Source organism: Lissotriton vulgaris, chromosome 8, assembly GCF_964263255.1.
Source record: "Lissotriton vulgaris chromosome 8, aLisVul1.2, whole genome shotgun sequence".
NCBI classification, from domain to species: domain Eukaryota; kingdom Metazoa; phylum Chordata; class Amphibia; order Caudata; family Salamandridae; genus Lissotriton; species Lissotriton vulgaris.
Window position 1 is genome coordinate 665,264,514 of NC_141696.1, and position 22,771 is coordinate 665,287,284.

Sequence of the window (22,771 nt, forward strand, 5' to 3'; positions counted from 1 at the left end):
GGTTCACGTACCTCAGGCCGCTCCAGTGTGGCTAAGTTCTCCTTTCCTCCCCGCGCTGTTTTCCGCTGCTCCTCCCTGCGGTCCTGTCCGCCGCTCCTCCTTGCGCTCCCGTCCTCCAATGATGATGTCAGCACGTACGTGGTTAGCGCACACGGCCGGCGCTACTTCGAAGATACTACTTTTTTTTATTGTAAATTTTTTAAATAACGTATATATTTTTTTATTATATAGCCTATGTCCATCTACTGGACCTCCCCTTTCCAACGCTGTATTGGGTGTTGCGATTGGTGGTGCACTTTTCGAGTTTACCTGGCTCAAAGGACACAGTTCTCTCTTTATAATAGTAGTTTAGATTAAAACCATAAAAGCATACTACAAAAAATCATTTTAAAATCGCACTGTGGCATAAGCAACAAACAAAGTATAATAGATATACATCTTAAACATGGTAAAAAACAAATCATAATATAATAATTAAAAATATTTAAAAAAGAAAGTCATTGATATATTCTAGATCATAGATGTCCCTCTCTTTTTTTCCTTATTCTAACTGCCACAGTTAAAAAACTGTCTACGTTAAATATTGGTCAGCATCTGTAGATATATAAGAGCTGGCCTCGCCTGTAAGAAACCTTTGCCCCTTAAAATTGACAATATGAAACATTTTCGAATGTGCCAAAAAATGCTCGCAGAGTAAAACAAAGTGCACCATATCCTGGGTTGAGAAGTTCTCACATGTGCAGGAGCCCAGATCATCCACCTTTCGCCACCCCAGTGGTTCAGCAAGTAATAAGTGCAGCTAATTAAATCTAAATCTTACTAGACGGAAACGATGATGCAGGTTAGTTACTACATTTAAAATGATTCGATTGCACATTTAGTTTTTAATAGTTGATGGGCTCGTACCATTGTTTTTATCTTTTCCCTGGCCTCTCTTTCCATATGTGCCAAATATAGGTAAGTTTTCTTGGCCCACAACAGGTCTTCCTTCAGTAATTTATCTGGGGAATGAAATTGCTCGGGCCATCCTAATTGCATTGTTAACCTTTTTCTAATTACTTAGCCAGGGGATACTACTTTCTCTAAAGATATTGCAAGTGACCTCGGAGGTCCTCAACCATATGTAGGAACTCATCCTTCGTCCTTGTTCTTCTGTATGGTCATGGAACTCCTCATTGACTTTTAATACCCTTATAATGTACAGCAGTATATATTGATGTCTGCACACGTCTGTACAATCCATGTCCACTGCAGTCACATTATACCAAAGAAAATGCAGCAAAAGTCGAAAATAATTATTTTTTAAGTGTTTTAACATATTTGTTAATAGGATTGGAACTACCTAAATAACAAAATACTGTTATACTTAAAGGAGAGATGTAACAGCAAACACATGGTCAACAGTGAAAATATGGAATACCTCCAGCTTTTGTTTCTGAGAACCTATCCTTGATTAAAATGCATTTTTAGAAAGTCCTGAGTTTAATGCAATGCTGCAACATTTTTCTCTAAATTCAGTATCTTTCCTGTTGTTTGCTTGCTAAGAAGTGCATTTTTTCCGGTGAATGTGCAGTTTCATTATGTACATAATTCAGATTAACAGAGGAAATTTGGAAAATAGATTAAGCTAATCTAGTGTGAAATGAGGCAAATGTCTGAAAGATTGCGCACTTATACACAAGAATAATGAATGCATGTTATTTGGGCTGCCACACTATGGGAGGCATTAGGTTATGGGAAACACAAGTGTTTTCTGTCATAGCTGACAGGATTAGGGCGAAATGAGTGAATTCATATATTATACTGCTTTTCTAAATGCGAATGTGAGATGGTCATGTTAAAGGAAAATACATTAGGCACGCCTCTGACGGTGGAACGAAAGAATGGAAATGCATGGTGTTGAAAGTGCTCCCAAAGTGGCAACCATTTCACTCCTTTTATTTTGGTCATATGTAAATATATGTTTTAGTAGCATATACTGCAAGGTACAGATTCGCCTCCTTGTCAGGTGTTCAATTTTTCCTTTCACATCCATTTTGTTGTCATAGAAACCATGCTCTTTTTCTTCTGCTAGATTTGGATGAATTATTTTACTTGTAAATGACTAATTGTTAGGTATTATGATGCTAGTGCAATGCAGCATTAAAACCCTGACTTCCAAAGGATGGAATTTCTATATAATTGTATTGCCAATGTATCTTTAATTACCAACTGGGATTGATTTTTGTTTTTATCTACTCCTTCAAAGTATGTCTTATCACAATGTTTTAATATATTATGTATCTCTTGTAATGTAATGTTTTATATGTATCTTTTATGGCCTAAATGGCCGAAAAAAAGAATTTTTGGATTGGATTGGATTGCATTAAATTGTAATTTAACACAAATATATCTAAATGTGAAGTGTCGAAAGCCCCGTGCCTTTCTTAACCCATTGCGAATAATGCGTTCCAGAATTAGTCTTCCTCAAATGTATCAATGCTCTGATTTTTAGGTCTCTAAAAATAATGGGAATGTTGTGCAGAATAGCCTTTACTGCAGTATCAATATTGGTACTGTTTCCTGTTTCACACGTTACTAGCCTCTGCGTTCTTTTGGGAGTAATGAAAAGGCATTTCTCTCTCCTATGAGGTTACAGTTGAATAATATCTTCGCACTGTAGGGCTGCCTTCCGGATTGTCCTTAATCATTTAAACCTTGTATTGTTGTGTATTTATCATGAAATAACTCACCTACTTTATTTGGAAACAAACATGGACTTAATGAGGCCATACCATTTTAGTGGTTGGTCAAGCTGCAGCATCCAAATTGCCACACTTAAGGTTCTCTGTGAGATTGGTCAATTTTGATTTTGGATGTGAATCGTTGCTGGTCCAACTATATCTTTCAGCCACCTTCAAAACAAATGGCCACGGCCCAAGCCATGGTTTTAACAGTGACTCACTAATAGCTGATGCAGCTACATTTTACCACATTACTACAATTTTGCAGATATTGCAATGGCTCCGTTTGAAAGCCAGGCTGAAGTTAAAAATCATGCAGATGGTAGCTAGGCGACTCCTGAAAAGATTCACTAAGATCTTGGAACATGAGAGTCTTCAAATGCTACCAGGCGGATACCAATGCTTGCAGTCATCCCCTGGAAACTGTGGCTTCTCCAAGAATCTTCTGCAAAGTCCTGTATATGCTCTACATCTCTCTGGGGAATTTCCAGGAATGCCCCAGTGTATGGGAGGACTCATTTTACCATAGTAATCCTAAAGATGAACTTTGTGGGGTGTACAAGCACCTTCCGACAACTTGGAAACGTTGGAAATCTACTCACCAATACTGCTTCTATTTGCGGTATTGTGAAGGGAGTCCTAACTATTTATACTGTAGCACAGGTGCAAGGGTCATAAGATGACGTGAACAATAGTTTAACCCCAAAACATGTGCAGGTATCCTGAGACATATGGATAAATTACCTAATCCTCAGATTGTGGTATGGCATGCCTCATCGATGCTGACCTAGCCACACCAAGGAAGATGCGTCCTGCCATGGCAGATACAACTGTGAAGCAGGAGTTTAGACTATTTCTACTGGATCATAAGTAAGATCCAGATTTTAGTATTAAAATATCTTCGGGTAATCCCTACTAATTGTCTTTTTTAGGGGTGCTCCCACTCTCCACAGAAGTTAATGCTAAGCATTACCAAGGTGCCTGGGTTTGTGTGCAGAGCATGCATTTCCCGCTTTCACGAAACTCACAGAATACTAAGAGATTTCCTGATTTCCAGGGAGGAAGAGAAACATCTACCCACAGGTCAGATCTGGAAGACTCCCCCACAATCCTTGGGCATAACAACATGTTGTCTATTGATATGTTTTAATTAATAGTCTATCATCCTAATTGGATATCTTTGGTCAATCATCCCTTACTAAAACATATGAATCAATTAAATCAATCTGCACCAATGCCACTCCTAAAGGGGTACTTTTGATCTGCATTAGAAAATTAGGGAATTTTATTATCAAAACATTATCAAAGCAATGCTCTTATCAGGAAATACAGACATGGATGCAGCTCATGGGCAAGGCCAGAAGTTGCTTTACAATATGTTATGTATGTCCTTGAAGCATAGGCAATTAGTAGGGGCACTAATTAAAGAACAGAGCACTTCATTCAGTAAACCAGTGGCAGCCCCCTCCTGATCTATGATTCCAAAGCAGTAAGCCCAGCTCTTTATGGAGCTGAACTGTGGGGTTTTGAAGGAATGTATGACTTTATAAAATCAGAGAACAAGTTCCTGAGGTACCTGGTCTTGCAAAGTCCCGAGCATGCCTCTCCAGCCATTAAGATTGGATTTGGGTAGAGTTCCAATCACAGATACGGCTAAGCTACACCTTCTACTGTTTTGGTTGGGCATAAGGTCCACTCCTGAGTTGCTCCTGTATGCCATTGCCCTTATGGAAATTAGTGCACTTGATTATTTTAATAAAATAGTCTGAATACAGATTATGAAATCCTTACTAGCCGCAATTGGACCAAAGGGCCATTGGGATGTTAAGGACACAGCACTGCTTCCTAGCAATGATTCTGTCAAAAAGCAGTTCTGGAACTAGGTAGCACAAACTTCAATAATTAACCTATCATGTTGACATCTAAATATGGAGTTTATGGATTTTAATTTGCCCAGGTTTTTAGAACAATATCTAGACATTATCAAGTCACCTCTAGATAGGAAACGCTATATGCAGTTTAGTTTTGGCTCCCTTCACCTGAACTCACAAGCTCCTGACACCATTCTTCCATTCCGGTGTACTCTCTCCCGAGAACCAAATGTCTTAAACCAATTTCCAAACAGCTGGGAACATGCATCTATGCTGAAGCTCTCCGTATCCTTAGATCGGGCCCTAGACTGCTCAGTAGCAACATTTCTGGATTATATGTGGGCAATTAGGAGGAAACTGCTAAAAACATGAGCTAGCTCCTTATCCTCCTATCAGTTTCCTAGTTTTAATATGTTCTAATCTTATTGTTTGATCATTTTCTATTGATGCCACCTAAAGGCCTTGAGTGGAGTGCCCTCTTAGAATGCAGGCACCGTAGCAGACCATGCTGTTCTCTTTGGAATAGGCAGAGGTTTTTGCTGTCTTGATTTTTAATTGTGAACCAAGTGGTTCTCCACATATCTACTGTACTATAGACTATTGCAGATGTACCATGTTACAACGCATACCATTACAACTACCTACCATTACAACGCGACCATTACAACGCATACCATTACAACGCATAGCGCTTTGAGGTGCTGGATAGTGGTAAGTATAATTTACTATTCCAACTCCAGTCCCCGTGGACACTAGGGAAGGTGTTGGATAGTAAATTATACTTATTCCCTATCCTAGAGCGCCCCCCAGCGCAATGCGTTGTAATGGTATGCGTTGTAAAAGTTGCGTTGTAACAGTAGGTAGTTGTAAAAGTTGCGTTGTAACAGGTGTATACCGACTATTGCTTGACTGATGTTTTTATTATGCTACCTAAGTCTATTTTTTTTATTTTATTCTATTTATATGAGCTGTATTGCACTTGAACTTTTAATGTATATGACCTAAATAAACCTTTCTATGATGATGCTAATATGCATCCTCTAGAATATTGTCTCAGGATCGTATGAAGATTGCACAAACTCAATGGGTTGCAGGTTGGGGTGATTTCCTCCACAGAGTGTGCCTTTTCATTAGCTGCACCCAGACCCACTTCATAAGGAAAGTAGGCGGTTTCCTGGTACAGATCCTGCAGTGCCATGCAACCAAATTCAGTGCCAGAGAGGGGAAAGAGGCCTATGTTTCCCATGAGGGAAGAGGTAGCCAGACAGTGGTGGATCCTCTGCTAAGGTAGAGCAGCGTTGCCCCACTGATTTGTAGCAGTGAAATAATGGAAAAATAAAATGATAATGTGATGTTAATATCATTTGTCCTGTCCTGCTGCACCAGCTTTACGGGGCGGTGGGACTGCTCTGCTCTTAGACCAGTGGAAGGAGTGGTGGGCACACTCTGTAAGTGTGCATGAATGTTAGGCCAGCCATCCCGGGTGATCAAACATTCATGCTCACTTTGCATGTTCTCCACCTAGGCTGTATTGCAGCCTGGGTGGAGAACATGCTCAGGCTCCCACTGCCTGTCTGAGTGCCGAATCATGACGCACAGACCAATCACAATGCTGCATTGCAGCGTTGTGATTGGCTCAGGGGAGCTGGGTAGGCTTCCTGTTCCAGTCGAAGCAAGGAACTATGGAGAAGAGACACAGCAAGGAAGTGGCAAGAAGATACGTTTTTTCTTTCTTCTTTTTTGTACCTCCACCTCGTCCACCACCCCCGATTCATGCCAGATGCCTCTGTAGCCAGAGGCTACCTCCACCCTTATAGAGTCTGTCAACCTCCATCCAATGCCATGGCTCCACACCACACCCTCACAGAAGGTTGAGAGTGTAGAAACCACCAGTCATTATGGTGCTCAGGTATTTTTTTTTAAGGCAGAGGCTAATATCATAATCAGAGGTTGTTCAATGTTGTGCGACTGATGTAGGATGATTCATTTTTCGCCTGACCCACATGGAAGTGAGATGTGGCTTATGTAATATCACCCTACATCTTTTGCTTATATTTTTGTTTGTATTTAGTGCTGTTTGGAGATATATATTTTAAATCTGTTTCACTTTGAGTACCATTTTTAATGTATTAATTATATTTGTACAGCTTTGTGCTAGTCATACCATAAACATAGCACCTTACAAATCGAAGACAATAGAAGCTTTAACAAACAAAGTAAATATATAATTTAAAAACCCGTATGGGGGAGGGGTGACAATGTTGAGTTAGAAGGGCAATGTTGTTTTCCTGTTGGGAAGAATGTTGGAGAGCTGCATCCGTATGGATTTCCAGAAATTAAAATGTCCAGTAAGAGTCATGATGTGCATATGAAGTTAAAGGGATCCTTTGTGATGCTTTCTGTATTTGTCAAGTAGGAGAGGACTCTTAGATGAATTACCTCATATATTGTCCATTTTGCAGTGGATTTTGATGGCAGGCCTGGTTTTCAAGGGATTCCAGTGAATGTCCTTGAGGATGTATAAAAAGTAATCCGATTCTTTGGCCCATGCCTAGATGGGCAACAGAGAAAAGTATTGTTACCAAGGGATTAATCAACATGGTTGTTAATACAGGCAGGGCAGGTTGTCAATTCCTTTGCTTGTATGCAATCATACTTTTACATGATAGAAAGCCTAGTGCTGGGATTGTTTATGTTAGCTTCTTGGCACTTTGAATGCAGAAGTTTTCTGAGTCTTAAGATGTGCAGATATAATGATAGCTCTTTGATCAATGGTGAATTCAAGACCTGTTTCAGTTGTGATTAGGGTTGAGAAGTCCCAAGTACTATTTGGACTTTAAAGTAAAGAAAATGGAATTCTCTTTTGGCAGCATTTTCTTTTAGTCTTGGTGTGAAAGTTAATCATGATCACATCTGCTAGTTTTCCCCTAGCCATCAGGCAGTAGAGATATGGCAGCTTACCTTTCAGAGTGGGAAGTGTGGATAGATGGTGACACCATGGTAATAGCGTCATGATGTAATGACATAATCATGCTATTACACTTTCACACTGACCAGAACTGCTCTATTAGTATAATGCACCTATCAGAAATGGAGGTTCAGAGCATTCCACAGTGCAGCAAGGGAACAATCTACCATGCACTGTGTTCTCACAAACTATTTGATTTGCGATTTCATAACTGTTCTTGTGAATGCTATTAGTTTAGATAATATATGCAAGATAATGCTAAACAGTATAAGTAGTGAATGTATCAGGTTCCACCAGACTGGGACAACGTCACAAGTTCAAGCTGGCAGTGGTAGAGCGCGGGCCAGGTCCATGACCAAGTTTGGCCTGTTGGTCAATGTGCCTGCTCGAACCCGGCCTGAGATGCGAGGTCCTGTGTTGTGCTGCATTGAGTTGCAACGGTAGCGATGAAGCCGCTGATCAGCAGCTGCGAGATGCTGCGATGCGAGGTCCTGCATCAAGATGTGTCATGTTGCATTTGTCAGGATGAGACCACCAATCAAGATCTGCTAGATGCTGTGATGCGAGTTCCTGCAATGAGATGCATTGTGTTGCATCGGTTTCGCTGAGGCCGATTATCAGGAACTGGAAGGTGCTAAATGCGAGATCCTGCGTCGTACTGCATCAAGTTATATAATTTCCGAGGAAACCCACATTTGGGCCAGGAGGATTACATTCTGATACCAGGCAACGATTTAGGAACTGGGACCTCTTGGGGATCATGACTCATTCCAGTGGAGGCCAGCAGCAGGGCACAGGAAGGTCCAGTTAAGTCTGGGCAGGTGGGCATATGCAAGACAGGTTTCTGGAACGTATGTCCCTGTAGCTCAGAACAGGAGGGCAGTCAGCTAGCCGCAGAGTCATTCTAGTGGTTGTGGGTTCAAGAAGCAAGCAGGTCCAGTCGTACTTCCTTAGCAGCAGGGCAGGAGGGCAGACCTTCGTGCAGCAGGGCAGTCCTTCCAGCAGCAGGGTAGCAGAGCAGTACTTCTTCTGAGACTTCCACAGGTCCAGAAGTGATTCGAAGATTTGTTCAGGAGGTCCAATATTTATACGTGGTGCCAGCTTTGAAGTGGGAGAAACTTCTAGACTTCTTCCCACATCTGGTTCTGGAATTTCCTTCCTTCCCCTCCCCAGTCCCAAGATGTCTGGGCTGACAAAAGGCTAGTATGAAGTCCTTAGTGATTGTGCTGAGGCAGTTCCCCTGAAGTGAAAGTGTGGTCAGTGATGGCTTTGCCCCTCCCACCTGGTCAGGATGGCTTATCCAGCCAACATAAGAAAAAAGTGAGCCCAATTCTGGGTTCGGAGACCTGTCTTGTGTTGTGGCTAGACACAAAAATATATTGTGTGCAGCCAAAAAAGAAAGAAGAAATATCTTTCTTGAGTCCCCTCACTCACCGGAGTTTCTTCACGGTGACATGCTTCATCATTGGGGCCATCCCAGTTCTCTACGAAAAGGGGCGTGCTACGACTTGCGAACTACGTAGGAGCACTTTTGTTGTGAAGGACTATGTGTGGTGCAAAAAAAGTGAGGTGGAGTGGGTGAGTAAGTGAATTTAAAAATACCGTGCTAGTGGGCCTCAATAATTTATTCTGCTCCTAGGTTGGTATATTAAAAATGGGGTTATACTGAGAACCGACCGACTATGAAGGTGGGTACAATATATGGTCAACATGTTTCACGCTACCCCTGGCGTTTCTTCAGGACCATACTGACGTATGTATTGCTCATTAAAGACAGGTTCTTCAATGAGCAATACATACGTCAGCAAACTACCGCGTATGTATTTTGAACCACGCATGTGTTTATATTGAACAGCGTTCACCATTGTAAATACTTTCTTTATATTAATCAATCCTTAACCTTCATTTAGGTTTTTAGGAGTGGCATATACAGGGCTGGTCCCTGTATGGTCCTGAAGAAACGCCAGGGGTAGCGTGAAACATATACTGAACCCACCTTCATAGTCGGTCGGTTCTCAGTATAACCCCATTTTTAATATACGAACCTAGGAGCAGAATAAATTAGTGAGGCCCACTAGCACGGTATTTTTAAATTCACTTACTCGCCCACTCCACTCTGGAAGGAATACACAAAGGTCAACTGCCAACTACACTTAGTCATGTGACCCAAGACGCAGGTTGCAGAAACCCAATGATTAGGACAAGAAAATCCCCCCTTATTAAAGGTGACATTTTTCAGAATTGTGACTTAAAATCTGCATTTAGCATTATAGCAAGTTTTCAATTTCCATCCATTAAAGACCATACTTAACTTTCCTACCTGTTCCCAATCTAAAGTTATCACTAAACGTAATAAGGTAACCCAATTTTATCCTGTGGGAGAGGTAACCTTGCAGTAGTGAAAAGCAAACATCAGGCTACTTCACTACCAGGACATGTAAAACTTAAAGCACATGTCCCACTTTTTAAATACAATGCAACCTGCTGTATGGGTTGTGTAGACTCTGCAAAAGGGGTGGGGGTGGCCCAGGCATAGACAACTAGATAAGGCCCTCAAGTTTTAAACAACATATGTATCTAGTTGTCGACTCATGCACTGTTTTTTATTTAAACAAACTAAGACCAAACATTGAATATATTGGTCTTCAATGTTTTATTTTGTAGTCATTTCTACTTTTTATCATTCTTTTACCAATATTATATTGGTGTAAAAAATCAAGGAAAAACACATTTTTAAAGTGTAAACTAGCATTCAAAATGAGTTTTTAAATCAAAATACAAGTGTGAAATACATACTAAAACAGTGCAAATACATGAGACCTTATTACATTTCTAGTTTGAAAAAAAACAGTCATTGATTCCTAACAGAAACCGCAGTGATGCAAGCAACACGTTTAACAATTAGTAGGTTCTTTATCAACAGTACTGACCACTGGGAACCCATGTTGTAACTCCAGAGGTTGGAAATTGCCAACCCATTCCTCTGGATTAAAATGTAATCAATAGAAATGTTCCCACATGGGGATAGTGCCGCCGCGTTTTGATTCCCACTATTAATCTCGGGGGTTCTCTTCAGGGCATTGACTGGGTGTGATCTGAAATTTAAAATAGTATTTTTTAAATTTCTATCCTTATATTTCAATACTGCTTGAGCATTAACATGTTTTTGAATGGATTCCAGATATCTTCCAGATTTTTCAACTGGACGTCTTAATCATAGCTCGGGAGAATCACAATCCTCACAAACCAACAAAAACAAATTCAGCAAAACAGGAGGCATGTCTTTTTTCCTAAACAGATTTGTGGCCATGTACGTATTACTAGTTATCTTAGTCTCACTAAGAAAATACAGACTTATGTACTTTAAGACTAGTTCTAGGTAATTAAGTTCTAAAATATCCTTTAATTAATGCTGTATTATATAAATAGAAAATAAAGTATGTTATTTATAGAAACCATTCTGAAAGTTCCTAACTCCTTTAGGTTAATCCACTAGGATTCGCAGTAATAACCCAGCTTTCAATCTGTATTTATTCTGTCTGCTGACAGAATAGAACGAGGAGTGTGGTGCTCTCCTCCTTCTGGACTGTAGGGGTGATGTTGGCGAGTAGGTCATATTGCCATCTGGGCAGCATTGATGGCTGTTGGTGGCATGTCTCCCTACCTGCCTTGCTTGCGGGGAATCGCATGCATGGTGGATCGGCTGTGAGCAGCTGGTAAGCAGAGTTGTGTGGTTCCTGCGTCATGGTGTGATGCACATCTTCCATGACTGCCAGCTGGAAGGGGGACACATGTCTCATGGGCCTCTCAATTAGGATATAGGAAGCATGTGACTGGGATGAGGCTCCTAGTTTGTTGCCTGGCTTCTGTTTATGGGACAGTAATCAGCTCCTCAGGCATGCCAGTGGCTGAGAGTGTGCCTGGTCTGTGACTGTGGAATTCCTTGACCTGCTGTTATTTAGGATGCCTAGTTATGCCGGCTCTGGGGGTAAGTACCGCATAGCATTTCATTTTCTGTGACTATGTTTGTGGTTGGCTGTGTGGGTACCTTGCAGGTTGGGAGTCCCTGTGCTGGGTGCTTCTGTTGAAACCATTATTAACCAGTCACGGAAGAGAAAGAATGCTGCTGAGTCTTCCTCTACATGTTCTTCATCTATTTCCCATTCTACTTCTCACTCTAAATGGCCCAGGGAGAGTGAGGACTCCAGATTGAAGAGGCTGACTATGCTGGAGAAGGGGTACCCCAGTAGAACTAAGGATTTTGTTTCTTTGCAGTCTTTGCAGTCCTCAGGGTCAGAGGAGAAAGGGCCTGTCTCTGATAAGCAGAAGGGCAAGTATATTGCCATGGACATGTTGCCTGGCTTGATTGGACATGTTAAGACAAACATTGGGTTTCCAGATGATGAGTTGCCTGAAATGTCTTCTGGTTCAATTCTGCGCCAGTTTCAAAGTTCCGCACCTATTGATGTTTCAATGCACCCCTACATTCATGAAGTTCTCAAGCACAAATGGAAAGATCCTGACATAATTATGCTACCATGCTTTATGGGCAAGTTGTACCCCTTGCAGGATATGTTATGTTAGTATGAATTTGTAGAGCGCACGTTCACCACAGGGTTTCTTGGCGCTGTGTACCGCTGGGGAACCCATCCTGGCTTTCCCTGTGAGATGGTCCCTATTGGGCACCCCCAAGGTGAAGCCAGGAATCCCCAGCAGCACGGGGGCTGTTGTGGAGATTAAGCAAGCTATTGCCCAGAGTTGCAGTGATTAGAGAGGCACCGAGGCGAGATTTATCGAGCCCGCTGACATTGGTTCCGTACCCTGCAGCGTCGGGAATTGAACACTGGTCCCTGGCCGACCTCTGCTTCTGGGTCTGCCGCCTCTAACCGGTGAGCCACACTTCTCCGTTATGAAAAAGATGTACCAGATTCTATCCCATTGACTCTTTTGTGGTCAGTTTAGTGGGAAGGACATCAGGAATATATGGTATATATGCGTTCCAGTCTCTGAATATGGATATTAAGGCCCTGTATTGGTCCTTAGATGATGATTCTGATTGCTCTGGATTGCTGTAACACATGGAGCACAGGTTGAAAATCTTTCAGATGTGTCTTTTAATGTGGTGAGGGCTTTAGCTCTGGCAGGTGGAGCGTGTGTGGCTGCTCTCCAGAATTTAGTTCTGAAAGACTGGTGGATTAATTCTGCCAAGAAGACATCTGCCCTCCGGTGTCTTTTCACAGGACTGTTTTCTTTGAGGCAGTGCTGGAGAATCAGTTCACAAATTGTTCAAGGAAAAGAAGCATTTTTTTTTCTCCCTGAAATTGACGCATAGGTGTTGGACATTGTGATGGATGGTTACCGGATAGAATCTTTTAGAGGTCCATCCAACTTCTTGGCTCTTCAGGGCAGAGAAGCGTGTTACTTTTTCTCGGGGGATTTGTTCTCTCCTGTACAATAAGGCCATTCAGGAAGTTCCTCCAATGGAGAGGGGCATGGGTTTTTATTCTATTTTCTTTCTGGTGGCAAAAGTTATGGGAGGCTTCCGGCTGGTTTTGGATTTGAAGGCTCTGAACAAGTATGCCCTGCGTCCTCCCTTCAAAATGGAGACTCTGCAGAGGGTCATTTAGTTTGTACTATTGGGACATCTGATGTGCGCCTTGGATAAGCAGGACTCATATTACCATTGTTGCAAACCATTCACACTTCTAGTAGTTTCTGAGGTTCTACATAGAAGAGGTTCATTATCAGTTTTGAGTGCTGTTTACCAAGATGGTGGCTCTGCTGGTTGCATCCCTCCATCTAAAGGGCATCCACCTATGCCCCTATCAGGAAATTGACTGCTCCATGCTCCATTAGAAGAGCAGCTTCATCACAATTTGAAGAAGTTTTGTGAGTCTCTCAAGGCTCATGGGTTTCTGCTGAACCTGGAGAAGTGTCAATTGGTCTCATCTCAGCAATCTGACGTTTATTGAGACTCGGTTTCAAAACGATCTCAACAGGGTTTTCCATCCTCCTTCCAGAGCTCGAGTTATGTGATCTATGGCCTAGAAAGTGATTTGCAGTGCTTTCCTTCTGGCAAGTCGGTGGTTACACCTGTGACGGTTACATAACAGCAGTTGTGTTCATTGTCCCTTGGGTACAGTTTCACCTGCAATCTCTGTGGATATATCTATTGTCCTTGTGGGATCTGGGCTCCGACAGTTTAGATCAGCTAGTGCCGGTGTCTCCGGTGGTTCTCCCAGTTTTAAAATGGTGGACTGTGCTGGACAGTCTGCCTCAGGGGATACCTTTGCAACCAGATCCACCGCTGATGCCAATGACAGATGCCAGTGCTTTTGGTTGAGGTGCATGGATGGGGGACAGGTCCTTGCAAGCGTGTTGGTTTTTTCAGGAGGGGAGATGTTCTTCTAATTGAAGGAAACTGATGTCATTCTACAGAGCTGTTATGTGTTTTCATCAGTTTGGTGGCTGTGGTATAGCTGAACAATCAGGTAGAGATCCATTCCAGGTCTCTCAATGTGGTGGTTCTGTCTTTGTTCCAATGGAGGGAGAGGTATATTATGTATCTGGCTACTTCTCACGTCAGAGGGGTGTACAATGGGATGGCAGATGCCCTCAGTTGGTTTTTTCCTCACTCTCACAAACTGTCTCTCACCTGGGAGGTCATTTGTCAGGTGTATAAGAGGTTTTGTGTGTCTTTCCTCAACCTATTGGCATCTCGGCTCAAAGCACAGGTTCCAGGTTTTGTTTTCGCTCCCAGCACAACAGGACCTGGAGGGTGAATGCTCTAACCATTCCTTGGCTGGGCCACCTGTTGTATGCCTTCCCACCAATTGTTCTTATTCGCAGGTTTCTGGCTTGCCCGAGGGGGAGATCCAGAATAGTGGTGATGGTGGTGCTGTTTTGGTCACATCGATTGTGGTTTCCTAGTCTAACGCTTATGGACGGTTCAGGTTCCATGAATGATAGCCTTCTACTCTGTGGTCTGCCCTATCTCTTCAGAGCCTTCGTCTGACGGTCTGGAAGTTGAAAGAGGGGATTGTAGTGCAGAGGGATCCCTGGGCATTTAACTGTGGCCATCCTGCAGCCCCATTAACTGTCCAGTTTGAGGTCTTATGAGAGGCATTGGGTCTTATGAGAGGAATTGTCAGCGTTGGTGTGTGTCTCTTCAGTTGTCTCCATTTGAATGTTCCTTAACAGATGCGCTGAAATTTTTATGGGATGGCTTTGAGATACAATTGGTGGTGTCTACCTTGAGAGCCCACTGAGAGACCATCAAAGCATTCCACGCCCATAGTGTAACCTGGATGATGGCGATGATCTTGTGACACGGCTGTTGCGTGGCTTCTCTCTTTCCCGCCCTTTTAGTGAAGCTTCTGTTTCTGTTTGAGGATTTGCCCCTCGTACCAGTTCATTAAATTTGTCACATATAAGGTGTTGTTTTAGTGGCTATCACTTCCACCAGACAGATTGGTGGGTTATGGGTCTCTGATGGCTTGGTAATCCTTTTTCTCTTTCCCTGACCATGAGGTGGTGTTGCAGTTGGATTCCTTCTTCGTGCCCAAGTTGGCTTCTCCGTTTCATAAGTCTCAGAAAATTGTTTTGCCTGCCTTAGAGGCTGAATTTGCGTCTGCAGAGGACATGGCTTGGTCTTTGTTACACGTGAAAAAAGCTTTTCAGGTAATTTTGTAGAAGACTAGGCCCTTTCACCAAACTGAGTTCTTGTTTCTTTCTTTTGTGGCTTCCTCCTGGGGGATAAGGCTTCCTCATTGTTCATTAGTAGGTGGTTCACGCAGATGATTGAGTTGGGTTATTCACTCCTCCTTCTGTGAGGGTGCAAGGGTGCTCATCTAGGGGCGGCTTCATTTCTTAAAATCTGTTGGGCTGTGACTTGGGCATCCTCTGATACCTTTGTCTGCCATTATCAACTCCAGAATGTGTTGGGGATGATGCAAGTTTTGGGTTCAAGTGTTACAGGCGGTGAGATCCTGAATGATTTTTTTCTCTACAGTAATTAAAAATCACTTTTGGGTTCATACTGTAAGGTATTGTATCCTTTGGTGATGCTCTTTGCTATATAAATGCTGGGTTATTGACTTGGGTATTCTCCATTAGTAATGAATGGAATGAGGACTAGAGGGACCTGGGAATAATGTCCTATTACTTACCATTACTCTTAATTTCTCCTGGCCCTGTTGTCCTCTTCCCATTCATTACTCCCCACCCTCCCTCTTGAACAGCCGGCTTTCATACTGGGGGCTTGGTAGTCCAGAATGAATTCTGTGTAAGTGTGCATTACATACTCCCAGTGGGAGAGGGTGGGGAAGGGGTGCCAGCATTTCTTTTGGGTTTTTTTCTTTCTTGGAGATAGTGTATATCTCCATTAGTAATGAATGGGACGAGGACAAATAGAAAGGACCAGAAGTAATGCTCCTGTCTCATAGAGAAAGTGGAAGGCACAGCTTTTATAATTAACCTCAGAGCTAACATGAGAAAATGTCCCTGTGACTAGCGATGGTGTGTGAGAAAAGTCCTGAGAATTTTTCACCAATTTTACATGTACAACTCCACTAGGCCTATATTAAAACACCATACATTGTGTACTAAAATCACATTATCAGAACTGAGAAGACATACCCATATTGTCGCACTAGAAAATGCAGAAAATGTAAAAAGTTGAAAATAAGTGATGCCTACAATCAGGAACCGTAGGCCGTATTAAAGTGATGGGCACCGAGCATGATGAGTTGAGCACCCAAACACATAATGCAAACATATCTGACAAGTAGGAAAAGCTTATTCACTTCACACCTTTTCGAGAGAGGTTTTCTGGGTTGCAATTTTGTATGTTTGGTCAGAATCTATTAGAGGTGAGTGCTTTCAAAGCATCTATGTCGAAGTTAAATAGAACCAGAAAAAGGACAGACCCCACAGGCAACCCATAGAGTAGAGGAAGACCAGATGATATGAAAGATTTCAGTTTCACAAATTGTGATCTAGAACAGATGAATGAGATTAGTGATAAAAACATTTCAGGACTGTCCACTAAAGCATTTCTGAGAGGGAAGTACATAGTCTCTCAATTAATAAAATAAATGATATCATAGATTAAATAAAATGTATAATCTATGGTGCATTATACATTTTATATAGTACTCTATATAAACATACACATGTAGGCTGGCAGGATGGCTCAGTGAGTTGAACAAATATAGCTGACCTCCAGTGATCTGTAGGTCACAAATTTGAATTCCCTCATGGCTGGGCTCCTTCCGACCTCAGTCAATAGAGGATTGTTAAATTGAGAAATAGTGCCTACCTTTTTATGGTGCCTAGAAATGTAATAATTGGGATCTTAAGTGTGTTATGAACAAGTATTATCGAAGCCAATAGGTCTGGCATTAATAAGCATGCAATTTAAAAATATATATATTTAAAAAAAAGCGATATTCAAACATGGCAAGCAAATAAAAATTGTAAAAATCAAGCAATGGTCTGTAGCCTAGGCAAACCAGCCCTGATACTGAAGTGAAGTACTTTTCAGGTTGCTGCACACATTTAGGTAGCATGCTGTCACGCACAGCTCAAGACAGCCAGTGGATAATGTTGGTTGACTCACTACCCCATGCTTTAGGGCGACGTGGACAAAAACAAAATGTGAATGAAGTTTGAACAGACTATTGGATTAACAGGGCCGGCTGAAAGACCCTGAGAGAGTTTGTGCACATATTGTATATAACACATACATATCTAATAGATAGCATCTTGCAAATTATATAAGAAAGGTATGTTATTTATAAGCATGATGTATAATACATCAAATATCACAGGATTATCAATTATGATGTATCAAAGGACTTAAATTACTACCATATTGAAAAGTGTTACAGAGATTATTCAGTTAGGATACACAGTTTTCAAATGATCTATGCCAATGAGCCCTATTCCAAAAACTTTTTTTTCCATTGGAAGGCGTGACTTACTCCTGAAAATGATGCTACATAGGCCTGGCAGTTCGGGCAGGACCGTTCCCATTGGGCGCAAGGTCAAGACTGATTTGCATATGGCTGGGTCCAAATTGGAATGGCATTGTGAGAAAAAAACGATGGATTTAGGCCCAGATCTCTGTCCTGGGGTGAATGTATGACATTGTTTTGCATTCTGTCCATCAATAGTTCTTTTTACATAGGAAGAGTCAGTCACATCTATTCACAGAAAAGTCTGGTGCACATGCATCAAAATAGGCAATTGCGATTGCTTAATTGCGATTATTAAGGAATCCCAATTATGGAATCGTAATTGCCTATGCAGATCCGGACTGGGAACCAAAAACAGCCCTGGCAAAGTGCTTGGGCGCCCCCCCCCCCTCCCCCGGGGAGTTTGGGGGTTTCTGACCCGCGGCCCTGTAACGGCCCTGTAACAAAAACGGCCCCCAGGGGCCCAAAACCGGCCCCCACCCACGTGGCCGGCAATGGCCAGTCCGGGCCTGTGCCTATGCATGTAGAAATCACTCAAAAGTTGCGATACCTACTCATTCCTTAATTGCGACTTGCAAATTGCGAGTCGCAATTAAGGAATGGCTTCCCATTCATTCCTATGGGCTTAGAGGCCCATAGCAAAGAATGGGAATAGCATGTGCAATTTGCGAGTGCCAAATAGGAACTCACAAATTGCGCATGCAATTTCAAGGGGGCCAAAAGGACACCCTGATGCACCCCTGAAATTGCATAGTTATCACATGTTGCACGCACACACATGCCCCGAGGGCATGATGTGTGCAACATGGAACTTACAAAAATTCACTTTTGTGCATTTTTCTAGGTTCTCGCAATTTACCATCAACTTGGATTTGACGGTAATTAGCGTTTCATATTTGCGAACTGGCAATTCATTTTTGGTCCATGATTGCATTGAAAGAATCACAATTTGCAATTCCTTAAATGCAATCGCAATTTAAGTAATCTCAAATGTAGCGATTACTTAAATTGCGATTTTTACATTTGTGATGATGCATCCCAAATGCAAAAATATTGGTCACAAAGAGGCAGATTCTGCGAATCTGCTCCTTTGGGACCCGTATTTTCGTTGATGTGATTTGAATCCACTTTATGTAGGCTTGGAATTGTTAATACATTTTCATGTTCAGTCTAAATAAGTAGTCTGACTTCATCTTCTTGTGCACATTCCCCTTTATCCTGGCCTAGTTATAAGAATTTCTCAATCATGGAACTAATATTTATGCACACATATAATGGAGAAAATATATGGAGAAGCAGGCACAAAGGGCCAGATTTACAAAATGTGATTCTGTAACTTCTGACTGAATCGTATTTTGCAAATGCAATTCAGTATTTGGAAGGGGCCTGTTTAGGGCGTCCGTTCCAAGTACTGAATCGGTATGGTATGTGTTACTGTTTTGCAACCGAATTCTGGTTGTATAACAGTAATACTTTACCAGTTTAAAACTGTTGGTAACCCATTATCAAATGGGAAAGGGTCCCCGAGGGACCCCTTACCCTTTGAGAATGTAAATAATATTTTTGAACAGCAGGCAGTGGTCCCAGGGACCTCTGCCTACTCCTAAGAAATAAAACTTCAAAGTTTCATTTTTTCTTTTAAACACATCCTGTTTGCCATTAAGGACAACTGTCTGCATTAAAAAAATTGCTTTGTTAAAAAGCAGTCACAGGCATGGTAGTCTGCTGACCTCAGCAGACCACAATCCCTGTGATGGCTGTGATTACTAATCGGTCACAAATTGCAACCTACTTAATTAATATGCATATGGTAAGTCTATTTGCGACCCACTATGAATCGCTAATGAAAGTCAAAAGTGTTTCATACATTAGGAATGCCAATTTCCTAATTGTTATTCAGAGAGAATTACCATTAGGAAATGGGTATTCCTAATGTTAGAATATCTGGCCCTTAGACTCTCTCAACTTAGTATGAAAAAACCAACAGGATATTGGGACTTGTTGCACCACACACATGCAAAAATACATAAAGCAAATCACCATACGATACCGATTTCTAAGGAAGATGCTTATGTACTCCAATGTCTCTGGCTCTTCACTTTAGAGTAGGTTTCTACATTTTCTGAGAAACCTTGAATTCATTTCTTTCACCAAGCATACATTCTTACCGCAATGTAGGTTTTTGCAAAGCAAATGGACTTGGTTCAGTATTATTTTCATACCTTAATATCTCATTCACCAGGCTCAAGAGAACTCTGAAACTCCCCCTTTGTGTTTGGCTAGTGCAGTAGAAAGCACTTAATGAAATACAAAATAAATAATATCATTATCCCCATAAGTACTTTCTCCAGATGATGAATGTGACCATCAAATCTTCTCTTTTGGACCACAGCAATGTCGTGTTATGGGGTCAACCTGACAATTACACAAACAGACTTCAAACCATGATCCATCCTCTGCTTTAGGATCACCATGAGGTTCCATCGGGTACAACCTAGCCAGGTTGCATCTGCCTTCCAAAGAGGCAACGTATACTCTTCAAGATGCTATGTCTTATGCAAAGTGTAATCTCTAGAAATGACCACATCACCACCTCAGTCCATTTTGCTTTTCTTAAAACCCTGCAAAAGTTATATTTGTTTCTTACTGTTAGTGTTTGATACTTAAGTTGAGCACCAGTGAATCTCGAGATAACAGAAATAAATAAGCCACTGGGTACACTGAATATTTTGGGTTACTTTTAAACTGGAGGCATGGCAATATTGAGCATAAAAATAAACCCAAGGACTATTTTCTTTTATTATGAATGTGGTACTTACAAAATATATGAGGAATGTATGATAGTCTATAGCAAAGCATTTATGAGTGATGATGTTCAAGTGATGTACACTAAGACTTCCATGTTCAAGTGTGTTCTTGCATTTTGGAAAAACATATGTGAAAAATAAAGGTAGTTCTCTTATGCTATACCCTTTTTACCCTTGCCAGGTATTTAAAGTTTTACCCGAAAAACAAAGGGAAATAGAAGACCTATTAAAGAATTTTGCTCAGTTTCAACAAGAGTTACATCATCTGGCACCGTGGGCCTCATCGGTCAAGGATCAATTGGAATTTTTCAATCAAGTGGGAAAGCCAGGAGAACTGGATATTAAGGTAATGCTCGAAAATGATCTACATGATACCATTGTCTATCTTGCGCAATATAGAAGTGTGTTGTTTTGTGTCACAATTTACATTTTTGGGTATGCTATTTAATAGGAGAGTACTTTACAAATTGATTCTGACGTGTTTCTTAACTTGTTTTAGTGCATTGGTAGAAAAACTGTTTTAAATTGGAGATTTAGTATAGCCAAATGGTGATGCAATATGTGTATGATGCGACGACGTTTGCAGTCCATTTTGGACTGCAAATACATTGATTGTTATTAGGCCATGCCCAGGGGCATAATACGGGCCCATGCAGCCCCTGAGAAGCAGTGGGGTCCCTATTCAGGAGCCAGCCAATACAACAAGGGCCCTCTTTGAGCTCAAAGTTAATGAATATCTGTGAGATATGGGAGACTCAGGACCCCCATCACATTCTCTGGGGTAAGGAGTGCATAATTTTGTGTCATGTCTCCGGCTGTACTGAATATCCTATTTTATTCTATTGTTTTTTTTTTTTTTTTTTTACAAATTAGGGCTGACCAATTGTCAAACATGTTTGGAATTATTTGCTTTCTCGATGGTTAAACACATACATCCCTGTTGGCATGTAGAATCAATCTCTCCAATATCACTAAGACACTTAAGGCATCCTGCAACTTTTATAAAGAATTTGTTTTTAATTAATTTATAAAACTGCTGACTCATGTAACTGCCAGCATTAGTTAGTGGTGCTAGGGTTTCAGCTGCTCCAGGCCAAGATTACCTTTTGTGCTCTGCTTTATTGGTTGCCCCTGAAGTATTTGACTCGTTGCCTCATGAGCCGTGTCTTTTACTTTTAACCAGTCATGTAGACTGGAATTCTACAGGATAAGTCAACTAATACATGTTTATCTGCAATGAGGCACAGGGTCAAGACTGATTTACATATAGCTGGGTCTGAACTGAGGTGGTGAAGTGAGCTAAAGAATGATGCTGGGTTCAACCCAGATCTGTGACTGGGGGTGAGTGTCTGAAAAGTTTCAACGCTCTGTCCATCATCTCCTTGTGTTTTCTTTGTTCGCCCTAAGTTGGCAGGGTATGCCCAGAAGTGGTTCCCTTGCTCACTTTGCCACTGGATTTAAGCTTGCCTGGCTTATGAAGAGTGTTGCCAAGAAACCGATCCAAGGAAGCTTGTTTCTGGTTCAGGGAAGACCTGGCTTGGCGGTTCGGCCTGGACTATTTCCATGAGGCACAGGGTCAAGACTGATTTTCATATAGCTGGGTCTGAACTGAGGTGATGAAGTGAGCTAAAGAATGATGATGGATTCAACCCAGGTCTGTGTCTGGGGGGTGAGTGTCTGAAAAGTTTTAGCGCTCTGTACATATACTCCTTGTGTTTGCTTTGTTCGCCCTAAGTTGGCAGGGTATGCCCAGAAGTGGGTCCCTTGCTCACGTTGCCACTGGATTCAAGCTAACCTGGCTAATGAAGGGTGTTACCCAGAAACTGGTCCCACTGTGCTTGTTTCTGCTTCAGGGAAGATCTGGCTTGGCAGTTCGGGCTGAACTGTTCCCATGAGGCACATGATCAAGACTGATATGCATATAGCTGAACTGAGGTGGCAAAGTGAGCTAAAGAATGATGATGAATTCAAATCAGATCTGTTGTTATATTCCATATAGGTACCCTATATAGGCGCAGAAAACACTGCAACCTTTCACCTATATCCTTCCCTACATTACATACATAACGGTTCTTAGGGACTGACCTTTTATCTAGATACAACACTGCATTCAGAATGCAGGTTTTCCCTAGTTCGAAATCTCATACGTTATGCATGAGGTTTCTTGGAAGCACAACAGGACTACATCTCCTTTATAATATCTCTGTATAAAGTTCAGGCCCGACGTCATCCTTTAGGCCGACACAGTAACACAGCAAGGTAGGACCCTTGGGGAGACCTCTGGGTATACATACATCACATCTTGCGTAGAAGGACAGAGGAGACCGAGGCTTCCTGGCTGACACACTGACCAGAGACGCTGAAGTTCCTGGATGCAGATGCTCCAGCTCGCAGTGGTCTAACATTCCTTGCAGGGTGTCCAACT

General features: G+C 41.8%; 1 protein-coding gene across 2 annotated transcripts in view; it reads left to right on the plus strand.

Annotated features, from left to right (window-relative positions):
* DMD (dystrophin) overlaps window positions 1-22,771 on the plus strand; it is a 4,652,165-nt gene that overhangs the window by 1,632,941 nt on the left and 2,996,453 nt on the right. For both annotated transcript variants that reach the window (XM_086934537.1, XM_086934536.1), the window contains one exon: window positions 20,528-20,692. In XM_086934537.1, the coding sequence (XP_086790663.1) occupies window positions 20,528-20,692 (165 nt within the window). The remainder of the gene's footprint in view (window positions 1-20,527; window positions 20,693-22,771) is intronic.